We start from the raw sequence: 27,545 nt of genomic DNA on the forward strand, positions 1-27,545 counted from the left end.
CTTGCTTTGGGAGCTTAAAGGATTTTACAAGACCTAATTTCAGGTTCCTACGTTGGAACCATAGTTGTCTTGCCAAGAAGAGTAGAAAATGGACTCAACTCCTGTGTCATTCCACCACCAACTCCTTGAGTCTCATCAGCAGCTGATAGATGATGCCTTACAGGTTGCATAGCACTGGAACTCTCTAGAGTAATGGCTTTACTGTCAGGGTTTTTCTGGGCTCATTCTCCACTGACTTAATGACGATCTATAGGCCTAACAGAGCCCCAGTACAACTATTTTGCAGAATGGCTATTACCCTAGAGTTACTATAGCACATATTGAGACATAGTTGTACTCCCCAGTAGATAGGAACTCACCCCAACAATAAACTTTGATAATAAAGACAATAGGCTATGGTGGTTTTATTGTTTACCTGCTGACAGTCACTTTCCAAGCTGTTGGCTACATCTTATTCCCCACCTAGTTTGGTGCCAGTATGGTGCACCCCTGGATCAAGTCTGTCGGTGGGGTGGCAGTGTAAGTAATGCTCGTGTTTTTGAAGACGGGGGAGAAAAACAATGTGTGGTTTTAAACTGGCTTAAAAAGGGGAAATTGTTTTGTATAAATAGCTTTTTTTCCTCAAGAATCATGTTTTTGGGTGCTCTCCGGGATGGTGCATTACAGAATCACACAAAGGAAACCCAAAAAGTGGTGTTAATTTAAAATGAGTGAAAACATGCTAATAAGTTGATGGGTAGAAGAGGATATCCTGTTTTCATAAATTTGTTTAAAAATGAAAGCATGATGAAATTACGTGTGGTCTTTCAGTGAAATTAGTCCTGACAATTTATCATGCCCAAACCAGTTACCAGAGCTCTGGTGGCACAGTGGTTAACAGTTCAGCTGCTAATCAAAAGGTCAGCTGTTTGAATCCACCAGCCACTCCACGGAAAACCTACGGGGCAGTTCTACTCTGTCCTATGGGGTGGCTGTGAGTCAGAATCGGGTACACAACAACCACCAGTTACCAGTCGCCTGTGGAGTTGACTCCAAGTCAGGACAACCCCGTGTGTGTCCGAGTAGAACTGTGCTCCACAGAGATTTCAATGGCTGACTTTTTTGTAAGTAGATTGCCAGGCCTTTCTTCTGGAGTGCCTCTGGGTGGACTCAAACCTCCAACCTTTCAGTTAACCATTGGCACCACCCAGGGACGCCACCATGCCCATAGACTCAAATAGGCAGTAGTCTACTCTCCAAGAATAAACATTTCTTTTTCCTTTTTAAGCCATCAGAATTAAATGCTGAACTAACTTGTTAGCCATACCCTCTTAAGTCTAACCCCTAAAACCAAGCTTCCTTGCCCATTATATCCCGGAGGCATTCTGGTATGAGCTGAAGACATGATGGGACACAGGCAGTTTATCTATGGTCAGAGTAATCAGAAGACAATTTTGTGAAATCTGATCAGGAACATCTCGATCAATCGCTTCAGGCAACAGAGGGGAGGAAGAGTGAGGAGCTTTGTGCTTTGTTGATCACAATATATGCTAAAGGTGTTCAGAATATGTGCTGAGAAGGTCCTCATGGTGTCCAGCAAAGTAAGGCCTTGTGAAAGCTGGTTTTTGCAGTGATACCCCTATAGCACAGTGGTTAAGTGCCCAGCTGCTAACCAAAGAGAGTGGCAGTTCAAGTCTACCAGCTGCTGCTTGGAAACCCCATGGGGCAGTTCTACTCTGTCCTGTAGGGTCACTATGAGAATTGACTTGAAGGCAGTAAGTTTAAAAGGCAGTTATTACTGAAATTCCTATAGGAAAAATAAGCTTTATCCCAATTGAAATTACCTGGTTTCTACCACTTTTTTCCTCACTGAAACAATTATTTTCTAAAACTAATTCTTGATAATAAAACAACACTTAGGGTTTCTTAGGAACTTTGTTACAGAAGAGACTGTACTGAGGATCCCAGCTGGCTGTGGAGCTGGAGTTGGAGCCAACCTTTGGTGACAGAAGAGTTCAAGTCCCTTTCAGGAGCTCTCTTGAAAATTCTCTTCAATATTACTCTTTTCTACCTTCTTGACCTGCCCTCAACCCCATCTCCCCACTTTAGAAAGTGGATTCCTGAGGAAAACTAGCAGAGAGCAGTCTCTTCAGTAGTTTAGAGCATTAAGCCTGAAGTACATGAGGCAAGAGTCCTCTGGTATCCTGTGATCTTTGTTACCAGGCCTAACGGGCCAGGGAGGTGACTTCAGGGATTTAGGCAGGGTCTAGGGAGTAGGAGGAAATTTTCTTTTGTTTGGACTTTCCTGTGTGTTATACAGACCACTAGAGAAGCAGGCCATGATTGAGGCTCCTGGCTGACTTCATCTACAGAGCCCATGAAATGTAACACATCACATACTTCCTGGACAGTATTAGGGTGCAGGTGTTTGTAGTCCAAAATAACCATTGGACATTGGTTCAGATTCTTCCAGACCTTAAAAACTGAATATTGCCTCACCTAAAACTCTAAAAGCTTTTCAGACTTGTGCCAAGAACTGAAACTGTTTTTCTTTTTGGTCTTAATACATACATCACAAAAGGAAGAAATGGCACATCTTAACTGGAATCTGCTTTGTAATCTTTCTCATCTATTACAGTCTTTTGAAAAGTCTGCCAAGATCTCATAAAGCAGGGCTTTTCATATTTCTGTAGAAGGCAGTATTCCTTATATATTTACTTTAAAAAACAAAAACATTGTTTTCTCCCAAAAGGTTTATTTGTCACATTTAAAGTATGAAATCAAATTCACAGATCCAAATATTTAACCATATATACATATGTATATATACATTTAGACCTACACAAATCCATCTATACATTCTAATTTACCCACCAACACTGTATCTTCAGTAAACAGCAACATACCTCTTCAAAAAAAAAGTTATCAGTAACACTGTGAAATGTGTATTACTTTCACTTTATAACTTGAAAGGGTAGACAGATGGGAATTACCAAGCACAAATCCAATCTGGTTGTAACTAATTCTTAAAACATTCTATAGGAATAATTAATAGACGAACCTGCTAGTCGAAGTCTTATTAACTCTTGTGAAGCTATCAAAGAAATGAGTTAAGGGAGGACATTTTATAAGGTTAATTAATTGCACTCTTAAGATTTTTACTTTTATTGTTTTTTAATGCAAAGAAAGGACTTTGTCTATTAACATAGCATTGCCAAGTCATATTCTCTGTAAGTTGTAATGATGAATTTTGGGGGGCCTACCTATATCTATTAAAAATTAAATTGGTCACTCAGGGAGGTATCTGACTTTTAACACTTTGTAGGTTATTTCAGTCAAAATGTAAGAGAAAAGCAAAAATTGTAGACTTGCTAGATACAGAGTATATGATGTGGATGTCCTACTGATCATGGGGACTACGTGGTAACAACTTCTTTCTTCTAGGATGTCATCCACCTCACCTGCAGGCCATAGGATGCTAAGCTCCAGATGCCTAAACATCTCCAGAACTCTGTCAGTTCTTGTTCCCATAATTGAAGTCATACACACATACACACATAGATATGGGTCATTATCAAAGTCAGGTTTATGTTAATGGCTTCACAGTAGCAACACAAAATGTACTCAGTCACATTTCCATAGGAAAGGTTATATATACACTATACACTTCAGCCTTGAAATGTGGACCCAGAAAACATTCAATTCTCAATAATCAATCAATTAGCTGAGGGACCCACACCCTCAAATCCTAATTCAGCAGAGCAAAAGCCCCTCCTTCGCTGCCAGGCGCTGACGGTGAATTTTGTCTTGCTGCAGCTCCTCGTGATTTGGATGCCAGAGTTTCATGATGATCCTTTCAATGTTGAGGGCATACACAGTGTGTGTAGGGATTACTTCCCTGTGTACCTGTGATTTAAAAATTAGCATGTTGCCAATTATACTTCAGTGCACTTCTTTTTCAACATATAAAATACAACAGAGCACTCACACAACAGACAGCACCATCTTAAAAGTCAGAACCTCATAAACCCCAAATTAGGTAACAAGGGAAAAAAGGACATAACAAGGTTCTGAAATGGGAACAAGGGGAATTTTTTTTTCTTTCTTTTACTGGGGAAGGGAGAGGAGAGGGTGGATAGGTTGAGGAGAGTGAATTATGAAGGACTCAAGGGTCCAGGATATGAAAAATGAGGCTCGTGTTAATAGCTATAATAACAATAAAAACTGAAAAACAAAAAAGCCAAGAAGTGAAAAAAGCTAGTGAACATCTTTGCAGACTTGAAAAGTATTTTAAACTATGCATAAGTCTACGTAACCTTTAAGGAACCCAGAGTTACCTGCAAAGCTTCAAAAAGGTCGTACATGTTGACCGGAGGCAAAGACGCGGGCAGCGTGTCCCCAGAGCACGCCAGCAGGAGCGCGGCCTGCTGCTCGGCGTCATCGGGTGGCAGATGAGAAGCTGGATTCTGACCAGCACAAGGACCAGAAAAGGCTGGAGGGCTGAAAAAAAAAAATTTCAGAAATATTCTTAGCAACTAAGATGGAGACAACTGAATAAATTCAACAGGAGTGGGCTGCTAGAATACAATTTATTAAAAACTGTAAAATGAATTCAAAATCCAATTATTTAACCAGTTGTTTTAATTTTTAAAGGCAGCCAAAAATACAGTGCAACTACACTGACCCTCCTCCCTCCACAATGTTAAAATATTTACTAAGCTCAGGAGGAATCAAAATTGTGTCCTGCCCCTTAAAGAGCTTAATTAGGTATATAAAATTGGAAACAACTGACTGGAGAGGAAGGTAAACAGTATTGGAGACAACAGGATCAGAAATAAAGAGCAAGAAAATACAGCACAAAAGAAGCAACAGGTAAAAACAGAGGATGGAGAGAATTAATCCACATCTTGCCAATTTTCCCAAAATAGAACCCAGATACAACACAAGCTGGGAAGTCAGCCATGAGTTTTCCATCATGAACAACAGGAGACAATCTATACAGTCTGAGGAACATACAAGGAGGTAAAACAAAAGCCGCTGAGGAAGTAATCTGAAGGAAAGCAAGAGCGGAACATCAGCATGGGTTTGAGGCATCAGACAAAAGCAGCCCTGTTAGAGAAGCCAGTGGCTTCACTAGAGGGGTGTAGGGCATGCAGACCGCAGCAGGTGGCACTGTCAGAAGGGGTCACACCAAAATGACCGTCTATAAAATTTTTGTGCAGTGTTTCAGCAGAAATTTATTATTTTTATAAAAATATCGCTGCAGTTAGCTACAACAAAAACATTTTTCATAAGCCCAGCTGACATGTATCAGTATACCTACAAGGCTAAAACTCTATGCTTATTTACTCTGAAGTTTCTAATGCGCTCAGGTGAGAGCTGTCATCATTACTCAATGACAAAGACGTTTCCAATCACATGGTTTCATCTGCTCACACACAAGCACGCTGTTGTTTTCCTTGCCGCCAGTGTTTTTATAGTCGCTGATTTTGTCAAATTTTCTGATGTTTTAGCTACAGTATTGTGGTAATTAGTACTTGTGAACCTATATCATAACTTTTTTGAGAATGTAGTAATTAAAGGAAAAGGAGAAAAATCAAAAAAGGCTTCTGTTCAGTTACTACTAATGTTATAACTAATAATGTAATTCAATGTAGAAAAATTTTACGATTTTGTTAGTATTCATATAATCTAAGAAATATTACATTTTAGCAATTTACAACTATATTTATCACATATTTAGTTGAGATGTTCACCAAGTGCTGAAATGCTTGTATATTTGTTCCTGTTTATTTTTATAGTATTATTTCGTTTATGAATATATTTCCATATGTATTTATTTACAACTTCTACCTTATCTGGGCCATTACTGATTATGCAAACCTAATCCAGTAATGTACCTCATGTAACACTAAAGCTTAACATTAAAATGAACCTAATTTTGATATAGTTTTAAATGGTTTTACTTCAAATTCTATAGTTTTCTTACCGAATTTTCACTTTAACCATATGAAACTATGTAAATGTAAATACATTTAGATGTAGGCTGGGCATATGATATTGTAATTTAGAGGTGTAATTTTAATTTTACTAGTTGTTTATGTCATTAATATTGCCATTATACTCAGTGATATACGGGAATTATAATTTACTAGTAACACTAATACAAAAAACATTACTCAGGATTCTGTATGGTCTGGTACAGGAGGAGGTCCATGAGGGGGTGACACCATGAGTTACTGTACTGAGTGACACCAACCCTAGTGACGCCACTGAGAGAAGCCCTAACAGGAACCAACCAACAGAGAAAAGGGCTTGGGAGCCCTGCCAGTGTCAGAGACACTGCTCCCAATATTCACCCATTACAAGGAGCCACTTTCATTTGTATTTCTGTTCTTCTCTAGAAAAGAATGACTTACAAATGAGAACAGGTACTCTCAAACAGATAACAGGTGCCTGAATGAGATTTAAACAACAAATATTCACAACAAATACAGCAATCTAAAGTTAACCCAGTTTACTATGTTATGTTAGTTATGTTTGGTGCCCTGAAGTCGGTTCCGACTCAGAGAGAGACCATATGTACAACAGAACGAAGAAACACAGCCTGGTCCTGCACCATCCTCACAATCTTTGTTATGCTTGAGGCCATTGTTGCAGCCACTATGTGAATCCATCTCATTGAGGGTCTTCCTCTCTTTCCCTGACCCTCTACTTTACCAAGCATGATGTCCTTCTCCAGGGACTGATCTCTCCTAATAACATGTCCAAAGTACATAAGACAAAGTCTCGCCATCCTTCCTTCTAAGGAGAATTCTGGCTCTACTTCTTCCAAGACAGATTTGTTTGTTCTTCTGGCAGTCCATAGTATATTCAATATTCTTCACCAACACCATAATTCAAAGGCATCAATTCTTCTTTGGTCCTCCTTATTCATTTTCCAGCTTTCTCATGCATACGAACTGACTGAAAATGCCATGGCTTGGGTCAGGTGAACCTTAAAGTGATAACTTTGCTTTTTAACACTTTACAGAGGTCTTTTGCAGTAGATTTGCCTAATGCAATGCATTGTTTGATTTTTTTGTTGTTGTTGTATGCTAGTAGTCCTTGTTTATTATTATTATTTTTTAACTGTTCTTTACATGAAGGTTTACAGAACTAGCTTCTCATTAAACAATTAGTACACATATTGTTCTGTGACACTGGTTACCAACCCAGCGACATGTCAACACTCTCCTCTTCTCAACCTCGGGTTTCCAATCACCAGATTTCCTGTCCCCTCCTGCCTTCTCGTGCTTGCTCCTGGGCTGGTGTGTCCCTTTAGTCTCGTTTTGTTTTATGGGCCTGTCTGATCTTCGGCTGAAGGGTGAACCTCAGGAGTGACATCATTACTGAGCTAAAAGGGTGTCCAGGCGCCATACTCTCAGGGTTTCTCCAGTCTCTGTCAGACTCTGGTCTTTTTTGGAGTTAGAATTTTGTTCTACGTTTTTCTCCAGCTCTGTCTGGGACCCTCTATTGTGATCCCTGTCAGAGCAGTCAGTGGTAGTAGCTGGGCACCATCTAGTTGTGCTAGATTCAGTCTGGTGGAAGCTGTGGTAGTTGTGGTCCATTAGTCCTTTGGACTAATCTTTCCCTTGTGTCTTTGGTTTTCTTCATTCTCCCTTGCTCCCAACAATGCATTGTTTGATTTCTTGACTGCTGCTCCCATGGATGTTGACTGTGGATACAAGTAAAATGAAATCCTTGACAACTTCAATATTTTCTCCATTTATCATGATGTTGCTTATTGGTCCAGTTATGAAGTTTTTTTTCTTTATATTGAGATGTAATCCATACTGAAGTCTGTAGTCTTTCATCTTCATCAGTAAGTGCTTCAAGTCCTCTTCGCTTTTAGGAAGCAAGGTTGTGTCATCTCCATATCACAAGTTGTTAATGAGTCTTCCTCCAATCCTGATGCCACATTCTTCTTCATATAGTCTAGCTTCTCGGATTATTTGCTCAGCATAAAGGCTGAATAGGTATGGTAACAGGATATAACCCTGACGCACACCTTTCCTGACTTTAAACCACGCAGTATTCCCTTGGTCTGTTCAAATGACTGCTTCTTGGTCTATGTTCAGGTTCCTCATGAGCACAATGTTCTGGAATTCCCATTCTTTGCGATGTTATCCATAATTTGTTATGTTCCACACAGCCGAATGTCTTTGCATAGGCAATAAAACAGATAAACATCTTTCTGGTATTCTCTGCTTTTAGCCAAGATCCATCTGACACTGGCATTGATTATCCCTCCTTCTATGGACTCTTCCTAACCTGGCTTGAATTTCTGGTAGTTCCCTGTCGATGTACTGCCGCAACTGCGTTTGAATGATCTTCAGCAAAATTTTACGTATGTGATATTAATGATATTATTCAATAATATCTCCATTCAGCTGGATCACTTTTCTTTCGAATAAGCACAAATATGGATCTCTTCCAGTTGGCTGGCCAGGTAGGTGTCTTCCAAATTTCTTGACATAGACAAGTGAGTACTACCAGCACTACATCCGTTTACTGAAATAACTCAACTGGTATTCCATCAATGCCTGGGGCCTTGGTTTTCGCCAATGCCTTCAGTGCAGCTTGGACCTCTTCCTTCAGTACCACTCGTTCTTGATCATATGCTTCCTCCTGAAATGGATGACTGTCGACCAATTCTTTTTGGTACAGCGACTCTGAGTATTCCTTCCATCTTCTTTTGACGCTTCCTGTGTTGTTCAGTATCTTGCCCATAGAACCCTTCAATATTGTAACTCAAGGCTTGAATTTTTTTTCAGTTCTTTCAGCTTAAGAAATACTGAGCGTGTTGTTCCCTTTTGGGTTTCTACCTCCAAGTCTTTGCACATTTCATTATAACAGGAAAGCTATGGTGCTCTTCAAAACAGTCCTGTGACCCTATCAAGGTCTTCAGAGCTGTGAAATGGGCACCGAGACACCAGCACAACCCTCATCATGTGGTGTCAACACCACCTGCTCTGCTCGACCCTCCTCTCAGCTTTCCTCCACTCCTTTCTCTATCACACCTCCTGCCTTCTCCCCCTTCCTGCTATCTCCTCAGCACCATCTCTCCCGCAAAACCTCCCAATCATACTTTTTTCTCTGAACTTGTGTGCCTCCTCGTCATCTCTTTACCTGTTTTCTCCCTAACTTACCAGATACACAAAGCCAAACATGCAGAAAGATTCATTAACCATGAAGAAAAATGTATTACTGTTTTTTTCTTTCCCAAAGGCTTAACATTCAGACTAAATCTTTTTTTGTGGAGGGGTCAGGCTAGACAACACACAGGTGAAGGTCATCTAGGCCATCTCCTAAAGGGGTGACTCAGGGACATAAGGGAGGGCCTGGGAGGCCTCGGGATGAGAGATAGGGACCCCAGCACAGAGGCCACAGAGCTGAAAGACCAGGTCTGCACGACAGGCTGCCAGGAGCAATCTGGTGATGCCTGACCTGGCCACGATCTCGAGCTATGGCCGGGACAGCCAGAGGAGGGCCTGGAGGAACACTTAGCAATCCTTTCACCATCAAGAAACCTGAGCCCAACAATCACAGGCCAGGCTTCTGACCAAGAGCAGTCCCACTTCCTGCCAGGCAGGTGCTGCCCAAGGGAGCCGCCACCTACCTCAGAAAGTGTGGGGCACACACTGATGTTAACCCACATGCAGCAGCCAAACCCTGGAATGTCACTCCTCATATAAAGAATAAACTCACTAGATATCATGCAAGGATGGAACTTAAGAAAATAAAATTGTACTGCTCTCAAAGGTACTCACGGAAACACAACAAGCAATTATTTAACAGTGGTCTATTGCATAAGTGATGGAAGCAAAATCACAAACTTCAATTACCTTTCTATTAAATTGTTGTAAGCTATTACACTATTCTTGAGGTATGGCTGTGGAGTCACATTACTACCAAAGGCATATTTAAAATGACCATCTCGTAACCGGTAAGCTTTCCTTCTTGACACAACTGATGTCAGAATATCTTTAAGGTGATTCTGTAAAAACAAGAAAGAAAATTACCATGAGCAAATCATCCCTGAAACTACTGCCCTGAGATAACCTTTAAACCTTAAACCAAAAATATCCCCTGAAGTCTTCTTAAAAAACAAACAATAGTTTAGCTTAACTAGTAAAAAATGTCTGCCCTGAGCCTTATGTTCTTTTAACAACTATCTATATTGAATCAAAGGGACAACAATAACTTGAAAGATTAGATAGGAACCTTAGGGGACAATGAGTTTATGTTAATGAAGAAGGAATAATTCAGAAAAGGAGCATGAGAATGGCTGCACAACTCGAAGAACGTAATCAATGTCACTGAATTGTATATGGAGAAATGGTTGAAATGGTGCATGTTTTGCTGTGTATATTCTCAACAAAATAAAATTAAAAAAATAATAAAAGTAAATCATAAAACTCCAAAGATAACCAAAAAATATTAAGTGGCATTTAGTGGATGGAGGTGTGAGGCAGGCTGGCACATGCTAGAACCCAATGAATGCTCACTAACAAGCCCAGGGCCACAGCAGAGGAGCAGGAGGATGCAGCAAAGAGGGAGGCATGCTCATTTTTATTTAGTTCTATTCAAAATGTGCTGCTCTACATGAAATTTAAAAGAGGTTTTCATGTTCTAGATTTGCTTCTCTCTCTCAAAAATGATTTTCAGATAGCTTTAAATAGGGTAAAAGTCAAATGAAGGAATAAATAAAATTTTAAAAGAGGCGGACTACCTTGAAACTTGGTTTAAAAACAGAACAAAAAGTTCCCAGGTCCGGTATTCATTGGTTAGAATGCCCAATCTACTAAAATCCTTGCCTGAGAACAGTGTGCAAATATTCCCTAGTATCACCCTGACTCCTTCAAAAGCTACATAAACATATGTAGGAAATAAGCACCAAAAAAAAAAAACATACAAAAAAAAAAAAAAGGTACTTAATTTTTCTTCACCTTTATGAAAGGTAAGTACGTAAGAGAGGGATGGAGAAGTCTAGGGAAATGGAGAGGAGGACTAGTCCCAGATGACCATTAGTAACAGGGGAGCCAGGGCTGAGCAGGGGTTTCAACTATACCAATGAGACCACCTTACACAGGACAGCAATGTTTAATTTATAATGGGTTTTCATATACAGAATTCGTTTAATGTTTAAAACTCCCTAAGACAGCTATTATTATCTTTGAGGTACAGATGAAGAAACTGAGGCCCAAGGAATTGAGAGGACATACCCAAGGTCACCTGATCATACCTGCATCCTATACGCCTCAACATACATTCTGTCAACTAAATGACTAAAGCGAAGAGACGAATCCATGTGTGTAGAGACTAGAGTCCCACTGCTCAAACGCCAAGTCTAACGCTCCTCCAACGTTATACACCCCAGCAAAAACAACGGACTTTTATAGGATTCTCCATCTCCTTTTTTTCCTTAAAGACTGTTCCCTTGTTGACAAATTAAACACTAAATCAAGTAACCTATCTGAAAAGTTTAGTATGTTCACTGAAGGCGATCCTTTGGATTGTGTTTCTCCCTGAGAAGGTAACAACTCTAACAATGACAATCCCATGAGATCAGAGTGACATTCTAGTTCTTTCCTTGCCTTATCAACTTTAAACAACAAACACGAGCTTATCACATTCAATCTGTAGAATTATTTCTGCCAACAGCAAACTAACTTCCACTGCATAGACGACAGCTGAGACGGCCTCCTCGGTGACGTTGTCCAGCCCATGCTCATAAGCAGTCACTATCATCCTCCCTTCCAGCTGACCTCGGGTAGGGAGCATCATCGTGTGGGAACAAAGTTTCAAGTCGTCATCATCTTGGGGATCCTTTGCCACAAACTGCTGGGCTCCCGAGAGGGGATTCTGAGGCTGAAACCTATGCTAGAGGTAAAAAAACAAAACAAAACAAAAAAAAAATTCAAAAATTATTCATTACAATGCCCAATAATAAAACACAAACAAAAGTAACCCACATATTGGGTTTGAGACCCCACAAACCCCAAAACTATACCACATGGCAGAAAAAAAGTAACTCGTCAACAAATAATCATAAATTAACATTCATTACATGGTAATTAGTGAAGGCATGAATCAAGAGGAAATAATGGTAGTATGCATGGTAGTTTATTCAATTAGTATCTTAGTGATCACAGAATATATGCTAAAAATAATCATTATAGAAGAGGAGATATAACTAAGCTCTGAAAGAATAATTATATAATTAATGCTTCAATTAAGCACTAAAAAGCCTAATCAACCAATATAACAGATCTAATAACAAATATTCCAAGATAATGTTGGATAGTGTAACTGTTCCGTTACTATTATTTTCTACTTAAAATTCTCAACACAGAACCTATCTAAGACTAGTTAAGCTTTTTCTCAACTTCTTCTCACCCATAAAACCTCAGCCTTCCTTCGGGAGATTCTGATATCTCATCTGTATTCCATCCATCATCAGTGGGAGATAGGCTCAAGTCAGCTTTTGCTTAAATCCAAAGTACAAGATTTTACAGTGAAAAAGGCTTGTTCTGTTGAAGCTTGTATTATAAAAACAAAATGTGCTGTTTTTCCATTCTCCAAGTATAAAACTGTATTTTATATTGAACATGCCTTTTTAAACCAAGCATGTCTCTCTGGAGATGATGATGCCATCCAGGTTTATTATTATTACTGGTTAAAAGAGAAAAGGTGGAAGTAGACAAATGTCTGTTGAGTTAACCAATAAAGCTATCAATAATTCAGTCAAACCCATAAAAGGGATGCTTCTGAGAAACCTCTTTCCCTAGATATAAACTGAAAAAGTGAGTTACTCTAATGTTTACAAATTTTATTGCCAAATGTCTTCATGGTATCTCCACTCTTCCCTGAAGGTTCAGCGGCCCACCTACGGATTGTTGGGGTACTGCCAGAAGTCGCCGGGCCTCCCAGGCCCTTGGAACAGAAGCATTCAATCTGAGAAATGTTTTTCTTTCAAGAAAAATATTTAAGAGGAGAAAGAACACTGGTATGGCTTTTGAATCATTGAAAAATCACTGGATATTAATGATAACATGTTAGTACTTAAGCAAGAACAAACTAGAACTATAAAAATGCAGACAGCTGGGACTCACAACCTTTGACGCCTTTACCAACTTCAATTACAGTAACACCTTTTCTCCCAAAATCATTCCCCTTTTTGTTTCAATGCTATTACCAGTCGTTTAATTTTCCTTTAAAAACTAAAGCTGGTTATACCACACTTAACTCAGTCATTACTAAGATCTATTGGAGAGTAACCTACATCAAATTTCTGACGAACTGAAGAAAGCTTTTTCTTTCCCTTGGGTTTTCCAGGCTTGGCTGCAGAGCCTCCTGTCCAGGGTAAAGATCCAGCACCCTCTATGAGACAGAAAAATAACAATCCTAAGTTAAATAACAATGCTTAAATTCAAACTTTTTCTAGTCTTGTCTCTAAAAAGTTATAAATTCTCTCAAATCACATTTTTTTCAGCTGTAACCAAAATTATTGTTTTTGTTTTTAGGAATTTTTTTTTTTTTTTTGCTTTTTCTACTTGTAATTAATGTTTATTGGGTGATTGCTTTGCTCATCATTATTATTGTAAGAGTAGGACAGAGTTTTGTAGTTCAAGATGGTGAACTAAGCACGTATATTTATCTCCTCTCCCTTCCAAGATCCTACTAAAAATGAGTAGAGGAAGACAAACGGCACACATCCACAACACAGAGATAAAGAAGAAAATGAGTGTAAGACAAGATAACAACTGAACAAATGTCCTGGAAGGGCTAAAAGGTTGCTGACTTACAAAGAAGGCACAGAGAAGCTGTAACTTAGGCTATGCAAACAAGGCTGGCAAATGCGGCAGGAACAAGTCAACCTGATTCGTAAAAACCCACAAAGAATCTAGATGTGGAGAATGTGAGTATAGTGGAAACCAGCAGAAATCAGTAAGGCTAAAAACTAGAAGATTCATGGAAGGTTTATACTCAAAAGTCATCCACACAACCCCTTCCCTCACCCTGTGCGCTGGCTACGTATATGCTGCGCGCAGTACAAAATGAAAATGTGAGACAACAGCAGAGCGTTAAACCAAGTGTTGGGCCCCTCTGGTTGCAAGCCCATGAAGCTAGCCCTACTCACTGCCATGCACAGTATGACATGAAGCCCAGTATTTACACGGGTGGGAGGCAATGGATTACTTTTCTCTAGTTAAATTGCACAAAGTTTCTAGGATGAACTAAGGTAGTTGGTATGATGTTGGCACCTTAAAGCAAAGTTCTTTACTTGCTGACATTTGGGGGCCCCTCAGTTTAATTGCTAGCTTTCTGTCAGCTTACCCTAAAGCAAAGCCTCCAGGCAACTTTTTTATGATTCATTCTTAATATGAAAAGGATAGCAATGAATCACCAGACATTTGAGGATAAGAAAAGACCCAGATAAACAGAAAATAGAAGTCCTAGGAAAAAGAAAGAACTCAGGGAACCAAAGAGGACTTTGAAAGACTTCTCACTGGTATCCTTAAGGAGATTTGAGATCTGTATCCATAAAACAAGAAGATACTACAAAAATTACTGAATTAAAGAATGCATTGAACAGAAAGGCTGAAAGATATGAGGTGAGGAAATCACAAAGAACAGAGCAATGAGACAAAAGACAGATAACGTCTAAAGACAGTAAATCCAGAAACAGAACTAAGCCTACTATGAGGAGCTATGGAGGTCTGACTAGAAGAACAAAAAACAAAAGCAGCTGCTTCTGGGCACAAGTAAAGGGGTGGAGAAAAGCTGTGGCTTTCATTATAAGCCCATCTGTATTACCGATTTTTTTTTTTTTAAATCATGGTTTAATGTAAAAAAAAAAGTAATACAAGCTCATTGTAATACACTTGAAAAATATAAGCAAAAAGTACTTTTTAAGAAAGGAAAAAAAAATCATCCATAATCCTAGCAAAACATTATTGCAATATTGACGTTGGGGAAAGAACAAGTTTTAAAAGCTTTGGGAAAAAATGTCCAAAGTTCCTCAATTAAGAGACCTGTTTGGGAAGTCTCCATCACTTTAAATGTCTTTGGCACACCAGATCTCACTTGATAATATCCTCAGTCGATATCAGATGATTCCCAAAGAAACCTATTCTAATAAATGAAGCTGAAAGTTTGGTGATGAAAAGAGAAAGTAGGTTGAACATGCAGAGGACGAGGCAAAAACAGGCCTTGAAAATCAGAGCGGAGGAGCTGCTGTTGTGGGGTGAGGAAGCCCGGCCTGGTAAGGACTAACCCCGACAAGAAGGAGGGCTTTATGGCCTGTGGACTGCTGTCTGGATCCCACTACTTTCACTTCCTAGCTGGAAAGGGCCTCGGCAAGTTGTTGCTTTGTTTCCTTAACTGTAAAAGCACTCTGCGAGGTTGCTGTGAAGACTAAAGACAAGGCACGCCAAGCATCTAGCACACGGCAGTCACTCAATAATGTTATTAAAATCATCTTTCCTGCCTAGCTTAGAAAAACAGAAAATAATCCATCCACAATTATTATAAGTAGAAAGACTTATATTTTACTTTTAATAGAAAGCATTTCTTCGTTGCTAGCACATATTAATTTCATTTTGAGGAGATATATTTTGGGTGTTGATGGAGAAATAACCTCTTAAATTCACAATGGGATGTTTCTTCATATATTTTTAAATAACCAGAAACAAACATTCAAGAATGTCAAAAGTTTCCATTTAACTAAAATCAGTCACTTAGAATCATTAATACCACTTTGTATTTGTTTGTCATTTTTTTACTTTTCAAAGCACTTTTTATATGTTCTTTCATTTCCTCTTTCATAATCCTGTAGGATAGGTATGACTGTTCCTATTGTACAAATGTGAAAGCTAAGACCCTTGCCTCCCTCACTGCCAAGTAGTTAACTGCATTATCTAATCTAGTGATAAAACCTAAACTTTGAACCTAGTTCTTTATCAACCAGGGGTTTTCTTTTGATTACTCCACTAACCTTTTGGGTTTGTGGCACTTTAGAATATAGCCACCTAAAAAGACCTAATCCTCAAAATGGTGGCTTTTCTGATCAAATTAAATTTTATACTACAAAGTGGATCCTCCTTGTGATCTAATTTTGGGCATAAAAAAGGTATAACTGAAGTCCATTTTAATAAACAGAACATCAAAAATATGGCATAGTGTGAGAATGTACAGTGGTTACCCTCTAACACCTGCATCCATAAACAAGTGCTCACTGTTTCACTTTCCACTGATGACCACTTCTCTAAGGGTGGAGGGATTAGGCTTTAGGAGCATTCCTTATTACAGAGCAGAGGTTAGCAGAGAGGGATGATACAAAATACCAGCCATTTCCAGGCAAAACATGGGCTTTTGAGAAATGATCACAGGAATCACCCTTGGCCCCTTAAAAAAAAAAAAAAAAAAAAAAATCCAATTTAATCTACAGCAGGAGGGACCTGTGAACCCAAGTCCTTAACAAAAGCCCAGGATGAAATCTTACATGAGGCAAGTTTTTAATAAGTTATTTGTCGACTAAACTGACTAAAATAAGACAGTTGAAAGAGGTGACTGGTAACTTAATCTGCCACTTACGCTCCAAGAACTTTAGCAGAAAAGGGCCAGTGTTTCTCTTTGTACCTTTTTAGGTTCAAGTGACAGCTAAGCATTACTATCTCCTACCGTTTCCTCTCCACCAATAATCTGCCAAATACACATGGTGTGCTGCACACTAGACCATCAACAGTATGAAACTCTGCCTTCCAGGTGCTAATATCTTACTTAAGAATACAAGTGAAAGTCCAGATTTCTAGCACAGGTGTGGCTTCCCCTCCCAAGTAACCCATCTCCCCTAATCTATCGAACACTTTCTCCTAACACCACCTTCCCTCTCTTCATTTCCCTTCAGCTTCTTCATCCTGACCTCCCATTTTTCTCACTTCTTGTTTATTTAAGTAAACTAAAATCCAGCTGACTGGGGAGTAAAGACCAAAAGTCAATGTAAGCATAGGGAAATCATCTACTTTAAAAAATTCTATAAAGATGGTGTACCTACGTAACATTTTTCTTCTAAGCAGTTCAAAGAACATTTCATTGGCAGACGTGTCTGTTAAAGGAAGCTAAGGCCCAGTACCCCGTGGCTTTGCCAAATGACGTACACAGGAAGTATTTCAACTGCCTTACCTGGTGTAGAAACCAAAATCTGACAACGCGTGAGAATAGCCAGAAGGAAATCGTTGTGGGAATGGACTGAAAAAGGGAACAGTACCACACATCAAATACAAAATACTCAAAATGTAAAGAAACCATCACTTTACTCTAGCTTGTAAGGGTTTGGATGTTCCCTACTCTGACATTCTTTACTCTTAAAACAGTCTCATTATTAAGGCAACCTCATTACACCACTAAAGCCAAAACTTTCGTTTTTTAAAGCGAAAAGACTAACTTCTTGCAAATCTGGGAAAACTTCAGAACGGTAAAATAAATTCCGAGATAATTATTTACCATTATCCTGTGTGAGAAGTCTATGAGCTTCAAGGTCAAACTCTTCTTTGCTGATCTTCTGCTTGAACCACAACTTCAAGTTAGCCCAGTATCTGCAGAGGCAGAAACAACATTAACAACCACAGGTTTTACTTCTTTCCCAAGTTCACCTTACCTGCTTAAACTCCCAGGGAAGAAATTTTGCATTCCCTACCATATGAAACCCTGGTGGGATAGTGCTTAAGAGTTCAGCTGCTAATCAAAAGGTCAGCACTTCAAATCCACCAGCCACTCCTTGGAAACCCTATGGGGCAGTTCTACTCTGTCCTGCAGGGTCGCTATTAGTCAGAATCAGCTCCACAGCAATGCGTTTTTCTGGGTTTTGTCACACCATATCTTTTACCTTTTTCCTATCGAGTCGATTCCAACTCATGATGACCCCATGAGTATCAAAGTCGAGTTGTGCCCCATAGGGTTCTCAGTGGCTGAGTTTTCGGAAGCACATCTCCAACCCTTTCTTCCGAGGGAGCTCTGGGTGGACTCAAACCTCTAACCTTTCGGTTAGCAGCCAAGCGTGTTAACCATTTAGCACCACCCAGGGACTCTTAACCTAAACCAAAACCAAACCCATTGCCGTCAAGTCGATTCCAACTTATTGCGACCCCACAGGACAGAGCAGAACTGCCCCATAGGGTTTCCAAGGAGTGGCTGGTGGATTCGAATTGCCGACCTTTTGGTTAGCAGCTGAACTCTTAACCACTGCGCTACCAGGACATTAGAAAACCAAGAGAAAAAACAGGAAGGGAAGTCCTCCCTAAAAGAGGACTTACAGGCAATCACACAGTCATACTCATGGTTCAATTAGCCAAAGCCACAGCTGTACCTTTCCTTCCTCACTGTCACCTTTCTAAAAGACCCACTCCCTAGAATCCTACATTTAAGATTTATATTTCAAAATGTGAATGTGTTTTGTGGGGTGGGAGTGGTCATTAATACTGATTCTGGGTCTGATGTCTTTCCCTTATAATGAACTCAAATTTTAATCTAAATGGCTGAAGTAGTGGGTTTCTAAACACCTCACCACAAAGAAAATACTCCTGGATATAAGAAACTTAGTAGTTTTTAAAGTAAAACCAACCACTAATAATAAAAATTACTAGTTATCTGGTAGGGAAAAAAAAAAGATTCAACCTTTTCTACTTTAACAACATTAGAAAAAGGAGTAACATATATGATTTTTCACATCCACGTCCCTTTTTTTGGTGCTTAAGCTGCTCCCTTATGGAACAGAATTAACAGTTCCTCAGTAGATCTCTTAAATCACTTTAAAGTCCATGCTCATGTGAGTTATCTGTATATCTGTTTATTGTCTGCTCATCACTGTCTTATACCAACAGCATCCCTAGGTGGTGCAAATAGTTAATGAGCTCAGCTGCTAACTGAAAGGCTGGAGGTTCAAGTCTACCCAGAGGCACCTTGGAAGAAAGGCCTAATGATCTACTTCCAAAAAAATCAACCATTGAAAACCCTGTGGAGCACAGTTCTACTCTGACACACGTGGAGTCACCATGTCTGAAGGCAACTGGTTTTTGTTGCTTTTTTACAACCCACAGCAGGGCTTCTCCTATACGTACCTGGATTAGCTTCAGGTCATCTTTGTATGCACATATGTATATAACTGGCTATGTATGCATGTACGGATGGATAAAATTGGCTAAGTATGTGTGTTAACTTATGCAAAACTTTGGTTTCATGTGCATTATTTTAGGAAGAAACTCCATAGCTTTATGGACCCAAGACCCACAGAACTGCCATCTTTCCATCTTTCAGGCTGATTTCACTCAACAGCAAAACATGTTTAGCTGTAGAGCTCAGCACCACTTCTCCCCTGATATTCAGACACTCATCAGGCAATAACTTCCACTAAAGTGGACACTTCTGTGTTTTTGTTTAAGAACAAGAACAATTATAGAATAAAATAAAATAGTGTCACAAAAAACAAAGGTGTTTTCCCAACCCATTCTGTTCAACAAAAGGGGATAGGAACAGGAGAGAAAATTTATTATTTAAAATCCCTGTGTCACTATGGAGTCCTTGCAGCACAGCAGTTAACAGCCTGGCTGCTAACCAAAAGGCCGGCAGTTCAAACCCACCAGCCACTCCTTGGAAACTCTATGGGGCAGTTCTACTCTGTCCTGTAGGGTTGCTTGAGTTAGAATCGACTCGACGGCAACGGGTTTGGTTTAGTTTTTTGGTTTGTGTCACTATTTTACAAAAAAGATATGCAGCCATATTTGGGATATGTGAACTTGTTCCAGAACAATGACAAGGTTCTGCCAGGAAGTCCTGCCAAAATAATGCTACTTTCTCCAACAGCAAACTTTCTGGAGGAAACAGCCAAATGGTCAAAGCTGCCTAACAACAGTTGGAAGACTTACTCCCCAATCCTGGTCCTTGTGTTAACACACAAATGGCTGTTTTCCTCAACAAAACCAAAACGGAGCTGGTCTACCTATGTGAAGATGAGGGTGATGGGAGAGGAGTGTAAGTGGGTCATACTACATCTAGGAAGCATTGGAGATATGACCAAGTTATCGAAAAATTATTTAGTACCTTTAAAACCAAAACGACCCACTGCCATCGAATTGATTCTGACTCATAGCAACCCTCTAGGACAGAGCAGAACTGCCCCATAGGGTTTCCAAGGAGCAGCTGGTGGATTCAAACTGCCGACCTTTTGGTTAGCAGCCTTAGCACGCCATAGCTCTTAACCACTGTGCCACCAGGGCTCTACTGGGTACTATATACAAAGTGAATTAGCTATTTGCTAGCTGTCTTTCTGGAAGCTGACACAGGCACACAAAGTGACACAGTGAGGCATAAAGGACACTCAGACAGCTGGATAAATAACACACAACTCACATTCTGGCTCCTTATATGCCTTATGCGTTGCACCTACCACCAATGACCACATTTAAGGAAAATGTGAGAAATGACTGTATAGCAATATTACAGACTGTTCAATCAAGAGGCATTTTTAAGAACAGAAAAGAGAAAAAAAATCAACGAAAGAACGGAACACAGAACAATACTGTACCATTAACTGCTCCTGGTACAAAGGCCTATTTTGATAGCGCTGTTAGTAGGGATTCACACTACAGATGCCCCAAATTCTGCTTCACCACTGGTATTTGACCAACATCTGCTAGTCAGTTTTGGTCTTTAATGACTGAAGAGTGGGCAACTTCAACATTTCTGGCTTCTCTAAACCTGTGTGTGACTGATGAGCAGGGGGATCACAGAGGTCACCACTGCATTTAATCAGGGTTAAAGTCATTTGCACACACAAGACATGTCCTTCAGATTTACTGTAGTACTAAGTACTCACTTTCAAATATTTGGTAAGCATAACAGACGTAACAGTGAAAAACACCTATTTGTCCTTAAAATTGGAAATACCATCAGTATTACAAAAATAAAAAGCTACAGTAATTAAGAAAAGTAAAAGTTGCCAATTTTACATATTAAAATAATTAATAATTTTTAATTCATTAAATAAGCAAGGAAATAGACTGTTTGGAAACACGAATATTAAAAGATAACTTTATCCCATTGCCATCGAGTCAATTCCAACTCATAGCAACCCTACAGGACAGAGCAGAACTGCCCCACAGGGTTTCTAAGGAGCAGCTGGTGGATTCAAACTGCCGACCTTTTGGTTAGCAGCCAAGCTCTTAACCACTGCGCAACCGGGGCTCTTCAGGCAGAACATTATATCCTTTGAGAGTCAATAAATGTTTCTAAAAAACTAAATAATTATGAGAGAATAACAGATTAGACTTTAATTCTAGTCTTTGTACAAGCTTGATTTATTAGTGTTTATAATATTAAAACAACCTTTAAGAATTGTATTTATTGTTTAGTATTCCATTTAGGCCACGACTACCCTAGGTGGGAATTCTGCGTATCTTGTTAGGATGAAGAGCAAGATGTCAACTCTGCCACCCCAAAATCTCCCAAGGAAAAACTCCAAAAATCACACTAGACTTCCAAACTAAGTAACTTCAATCTAGTCATAATAAAGAATACAAAGCAAAGAAAGAATATGAAAAGAAGTGTTGGAGAAAAATAAAGCATCCCCCAAACACGTTGCTCCCCCACCAACCTCATTTGAAAATAAGCATCTATTGTAGTATTCCAAATGTCCAGAAACCCACAGAAGGCACCTAACAGCAAAAACACAGGCATTATAGTTTTAAGTGCTTAAAATTTGCTTTCTAAAATTTTGAAAATTAAAATTGCAATAACAATTAATGTTTTGAAAAATTTCAAACTCGTTCTTGTTACTCTGAGGTTCCTTCTATGGTATTAATTGGCTTGGGCATTGGCTGAATATTGCTCTTACACTGGGCCATTCAGCATCTGACCTGATTTCGTACTCGGTCCCCCGCTAGGTGATGGTTTGGTTAGGTGCCTCTGGGGTCCTGTAGAGCCCCTACGAGGCATCTGAGTCAGGAATCAGAAAGTGTGGGTTCCAATCCTGGCTGTGTCAAATGGGGATAATTGTACCAACTTCACATCTCTGTTGTGAGGATGAGATAATTCATTGAGTGTTTAAAAGGTGTTAAGTAAATGTGAGCTATCCCACTATTATTTTAGCAGCGTTCGAAGACTTACTTTAACACGAGTCTTTCTGCCTTCCGAGAGCGCTGTCATTGCTCTTTGCAATTACCAAAACCAAACCAAACCCACTGCCGTCAATTCCGACTCACAGCCACCGATAGTGCCTAGTATATCACGTGAGCTCAATTAATATATTCACTATGCACCTTGCACTTTCCCCGGTCAGTAGAAACTCCCCTCCCGCCCTTCAAGGCCTGCCTAAACCCTCCGCCTCCAGGAAGTCCTCTCGGGGCTGGCCGCCCTGCGCGCTGCCCACTCCGGCCTGGGCGCGTCGGGCTCCTGGTCACTGGGCCCCGGCCGGCCTCGCGGGTCTGGCAGCCCGGCGCCGGGCGCGCATCCGCTAAACAAGCCTCTTGGCGTGAAGCACGCTTCTCCCGCCCCGCCAGGGTCCGAGAGGGCACCAGGGAGACCTGGCCCCTCTGGGGGTGTGAGTGCGGGTCGCCTGCCCGGCCTGGGCTCGAGAAACCCGGAGGCCCTGCCGGCAGGGACGCAAGGCTGTACAGGCCTCGGGGCGCTGGCGGGGGGGCGTCTCGACCGCCCGAAGCCAGGAGAGGACCCAGGCGGAGACCCGGAGGCCGCGTCCGGGCAGCTCTTACTGTTTCACGTTGTCTCCCAGGGCCTCGCTCAAGTTCTTCTTGGCCGCTTCCAGCTCGCTCACAAAGGTCGCCATTGCTCCGCGAGTCGCAGCCCGACCGCAGACCGCCTTGCCACTGGGCCCGACAACCAAAAAACCAACTCGGCCGAAAGCATGGGCTCTGGGAGCCAAGTCAGCTCCCGTCTGTCCCGCCCCGAATCGCTCCGAAGATGTTTGGTTTTCGGCTCCGCCCGCCTTTCTGGAAAGATGGTGCCGAGCCAAACGCCGCTTTTTCTCTCTCCTCCTCCTCCCGCCCCTTGAGTCACGTGATTCTCTTCACCTCGGTCTCCACCCCCAACCTAAACCCACCCACCCTGCTCTGCCTGCAGCGTCGCACAGGCCGGCGGCTCCCAGCTCTTTGCGTCTCTTACTAGATTGACAAACTCCGAATTCTACCTGTCATCCTTCTACCTAAAAGAATACCTTCCCCTTTGGCTCGTAAAGTAGATAACTCTTTGCCTTCTAGTAGATTCTGACTCATGGCTACACCATGTGTTACAGAATAGAACTGCTCCATAGAGTTTTCTTGGCTGGAATTTTTAAGGTGCAGATCTCCAGGCCTTTCTTCTGCTGAGCCTCTGGGTGGGTTCTAACTACCAGCCTTTAGGTTAGCAGAGGATCAAACACAGCTTGCGCCACCCAGGCTCTTTCATAAAGTAGATACAGTATCAATATTATTTCCTTTCCTTAGAATTAGATTCCCAGACCTGACCAAGGCAGTCTTATTTTCCGTGAGGACAGCGATTTGTGTTTTGTTCACCTCAGTTCCTAGAGCAGTGCCTGGCACAGAGTAGGCACTTAATAAGTATTTGTTGTGTAAATTATTTAATCACGAAAAATTCGGAAAATACACAGAAGGGTAAAGACAAAAGAAAGAAGAAGTGTCTTATTACTCCCTACAAACACTTAACTGGAGACGCTCCCCCCCTCACCAATAAATTATAATCATATTCTATGTTTAATTTTGTATCTTTTTTTTTCTTTACTATATTAATATAAGCATTTCCCTGTAGTATCACATTATCTTGGTCCCTAGGTGGCACAAACAATTTGCGATTGACCACTAACTTGAAGCTTGGCATTTCGAACCCGCCCAGCAGTGTACCACAGAAGAAAGGCCTGGTGATCTGCTTCTCTAAAGATTTCATCCAGGAAAACCCTATGGAGCAGTTCTACTCTGTAACGCATGGGGTAGCCATGAGTTGGACTAGACAGCAAAGGGTTTGGTTTTTGGTTTTATTGTTATCTTTATAATCATAATCTTAATGACAACATATTAAATACCTCACAGAGAGAATATATACAATAACTTGTTTTGCAATTGTTAGACTGAAGTTTGTTTCCATTTTTCCCTATTAAAAGCAATACTGTAATAAACTTTATGCATAAAACTTTTTCACATTATAGGGGGTTAAATTAAAAAAATAACAAAACAAAACAAAATCGCCATGGAGTGTATTTCAATTCATGATGATTTCACATCTTGCAGAGTAAAACTGCTCCATAGGATTTTCAAAGCTGTGACCTTTCGGAAACAGACTGCCTCTCACTAGGCCTTTCTTCCAAGCCACCTCTTAAAACCAAAACAAACCTGTTGCCATTGAGTCAATTCCAATTCATAGTGACCCTATAGGACAGAGTAGAACTGCTCCATAGGGTTTCCAAGGAGCAGCTGGTAGATTCAAACTGCTAACCTTTTGGTTAGCAGCCAAACTCTTAACCACTATACCACCAGGGTTTCCTGTAGGTAAGTTCAAACCACCAACCTTTTCCTTCTTTCTTTCTTTTTGTTTTATTGTGCGTTAGGTGAAAAGTTTGCAGAGCAGATTAGTTTCCCATCTGATAGTTCGTACATAAAGCGTTCCATGACGTTGGTTTCATCCCACTCGATGTGTCAGTACTCTCCCCATTTCCGTCTTAGTTTCCCCGTTTCCTTTCATCCTGATTTTCTACCCCTTCCTGCCTTCTCATCTTTGCTTTTGGGCAAATGTTGCCCTTTTGATCTCGTATAATTGATTGTTCTAAGGAGCACGTTCCTCTCGAGTGTTATTGTTTATTTTATGGGCCTGTCTATGGTTTGGCTGAAAGGTGGTCTCTGGGAATAGCTTCAAGTCCAGTTTAAAAGGGTGTCTTAGGGTCAAGCCTCAGGGGTTCCTCCAGTTTCTGTCAGACCAGTAAGTCTGGTGTTTTTTGTGAATTTGACTTTTTGTTCTACAATTTTCCTCCTGCTCTGTCCAGGACCCTCTGTTGTGATCCCAGTCAGAGCAGTTGGTAGTGGTAGCCGGGCACCATTTAGTTCTTCTGGTCTCAGGGTCGGGTAGGCTGCGGTTCATGTGGTCCCTTAGTCCTTTGGACTAATTGCTCCCTTAAGTCTTTGGGTTTTTTTTTACTCTCCTTTGCTTCAGACAGTGAAAGACCAACAATTATATCTTACATGGTCGCTTGCAAGCTTTTAAGACCCCAGACGCTATCGCTAAAGTAGGATGCAGAACATTGTCTTTACGAATTCGTTGTGTCCATTGACGTAGATGTCCCCCAAGTCTATGGTCCTTGGCCTTCAAACCTAGGAATTTCATCCCACGAGGCGTTTGGTTATTTATGTCTAAGAAGTTGCCCTGACTGTGGCCCTTGTGTGCTCTATTGTCTGTATTAATATATAAGCAGCACCTGCAGTCATGAACTGGACTCAGCCTACCTCACATACACCCTGCCCTACCCCTGCCATCCCCACACTTACACACAGCACTCTAGTTACCTGACTTCCTGTAACAAACCACATGACTCAATACCTGTACATATGTTCTCTCCTCTGATGGTTTTGAGACTTACGGGTGGCCACCTCCATCTTTTTCAACCAAGTTCCAACCTATATATGAACCTATTAAGGAGTCAATTCAACAGGACTAGCAAAGGACATAGATGTTTGGGTGTGTCTCCCATAAATAGTCCCTACTTCCCAGGGAGCAGCTGGTAAGTTCAAACTGCTGACCTTTCAGTTAACAGCCAAGTGCATAACCATTGTGCCACCAGAGCTCCTTCTTACTTTAGGATAGAGTCCTAGAAATAATCCTTAATCTGTAATCTTTTCAGGAGCAGATCACCAGGTCCTTCTCCCACGGAGCAGCTGGGTGGGTTCCAACCACCAACCTTCTGTTAGCAGCCAAGCGCTTAACCGTTGCACTACCAGAGCTCCTTTATCTCTGTGTACCTATTCAGTAAGAAAGATATTCCTCAAAGATGTTCTTTTGAACATGCTTGACAACATCCATACCTCTATACATCTAAAAACCAAGAAAACTCATTGCTGTCGAGTCAATTCCCACTCATAGCAACCCTATAGGACACAGTGGAACTGCCCTGTAGCACTTCCAAGGAGTGGCTGGTGAATTTGAACCGCTGACCTTTTGGTTAGCAGCTGAGTTCTTAACCACTGCTCCACCAGAGATCTATACATCTAGCACAATCAAATATTCCTTTCTTGTCTCAGCACTTTGTACACCTACTAGCACAATTTCAGTGTATTTTGTTAAATGTCCATTTAAACTGTAAAGTGTTAGACAAATGTAATATACACATATAGACATCTGGCCAATGTACTTAATAGAAATGAATGTGAAAACCATTTGTAATTTGGCAGCTTACTTTAAAGAAACTAATTCTAAATCCTTTTTTAGTTATAGCAATACTTGTACAATGCGAACCACATATAGGCAACTATTAAATAACTTCAGAGAATGTGTGTGAAAGTGCTTTATAAAACATAAAGAACTCTACAAGTGTCAGTTTAGTCTAGTCTTTTAATCTATTTTTTTTATTATCCTATAACTATTTTTTCTTCCCCATTTAGAGGATGGTTTGAAGCTAACTAGTGGAATCAACTCAATAGAATAGTGGAAATAGATAGGACTTGACCTTACCTGTTATCTCTGTGTTTACAAATATCTCTTATAGTAGATGGACAAAGATTATAGATATAGATGTAGATGAAGGTGTATATCTGGGGATTCTGTAATTATTACTGTGTCCTCTTAGATATGGTATTTAGTTTCTTTAGACCTATTTATAAACCATAGATTCCTTCTTTACACTGGCTATTGCCTAGCCCAGCATAAATGTTTGTTGATTGACTTTCTACTCTGCTAAATTATTAGCATTGACTCATTAGCCTCTTCTCTAAGCACTGTCAGCAAATGCGTGAGTTGTTTCAATCAGTAGCTCTGTTTCACTGAAAGAGTTCAGCTTAAAAATATTACTAATAATCTTTTTAATTGCCCCTTTGAACTTATTGTTACAATATTTTGCTGAAATTTGTAATAGTTGTTATATGATAGACATCTGGTACACACATATGGTACCTATATATATGGTGCATTACATAAGGCATACTACATATGTATACATATGGCACCTTATACCTATGGTTATACTATGGTACATAGTGGTTCGCACTCAACACAAATGTTTACTAAATTAAATGTTTGAGAAAATTTTATATAATGTTTCTCCCCATATATATCTATATCAATCTATAGATTTTAATATAGCTGAAGGTTATAGGCTGGAATATATTAGACCCTAGTAAAATTTATGGGCAAAATATTGAATGACACAGGAAGTATCAAAAGAAGGTGGGGAGACTCCGGCAAGATGGCGGTCTAGGCAGAAGCACCACGCCGTCCCTCCACAACAAAGATCCGAAAAACTAAGCCAAACAGAGAAT

The 27,545-nt window shown here is 40.3% G+C and overlaps 1 protein-coding gene across 5 annotated transcripts; it reads right to left on the minus strand.

The window, feature by feature from the left end:
- Window positions 1-1,170: 1,170 nt before the first annotated feature.
- TADA1 (transcriptional adaptor 1) lies at window positions 1,171-23,073 on the minus strand. 5 transcript variants are annotated; one of them, XM_023740028.1, is made up of 9 exons: window positions 22,788-22,859; window positions 21,674-21,734; window positions 17,530-17,621; window positions 17,209-17,274; window positions 13,307-13,404; window positions 11,695-11,904; window positions 9,867-10,018; window positions 4,317-4,479; window positions 1,171-3,885 (listed from the first exon to the last, which is right to left on the minus strand). In XM_023740028.1, the coding sequence occupies exons 2-9, from the start codon at window positions 21,676-21,678 to the stop codon at window positions 3,733-3,735; spliced, it is 939 nt and encodes a 312-aa protein (XP_023595796.1). In that variant the 5' UTR covers window positions 21,679-21,734; window positions 22,788-22,859; the 3' UTR covers window positions 1,171-3,732. The 5 variants fall into 5 exon arrangements, with proteins under 5 accessions (XP_023595796.1, XP_004385827.1, XP_023595798.1 ...); XM_004385770.2 differs by lacking the exon at window positions 21,674-21,734 and having other exon boundaries at window positions 22,788-23,073; XM_023740030.1 differs by lacking the exon at window positions 21,674-21,734 and having other exon boundaries at window positions 11,695-11,899; window positions 22,788-22,838.
- Window positions 23,074-27,545: the final 4,472 nt, after the last annotated feature.

Source organism: Trichechus manatus, unplaced genomic scaffold, assembly GCF_000243295.1.
Source record: "Trichechus manatus latirostris isolate Lorelei unplaced genomic scaffold, TriManLat1.0 scaffold00145, whole genome shotgun sequence".
NCBI classification, from domain to species: domain Eukaryota; kingdom Metazoa; phylum Chordata; class Mammalia; order Sirenia; family Trichechidae; genus Trichechus; species Trichechus manatus.

Bases quoted from the DNA above. Each gene is read 5' to 3' on its own strand.
- TADA1 (XM_004385770.2), bottom strand. From the start codon at position 22,861: ATGGCGACCTTTGTGAGCGAGCTGGAAGCGGCCAAGAAGAACTTGAGC. The intron at 17,622-22,787 runs GTAAGAGCTGCC...CTGCCTCTGCAG, and splicing joins CTGGGAGACAACGTGAAACA to ATACTGGGCTAACTTGAAGT. The intron at 10,019-11,694 runs GTTAGTTTGCTG...TTGTTTTTACAG, and splicing joins CTGTCGTCTATGCAGTGGAA to AATCACCTTAAAGATATTCT.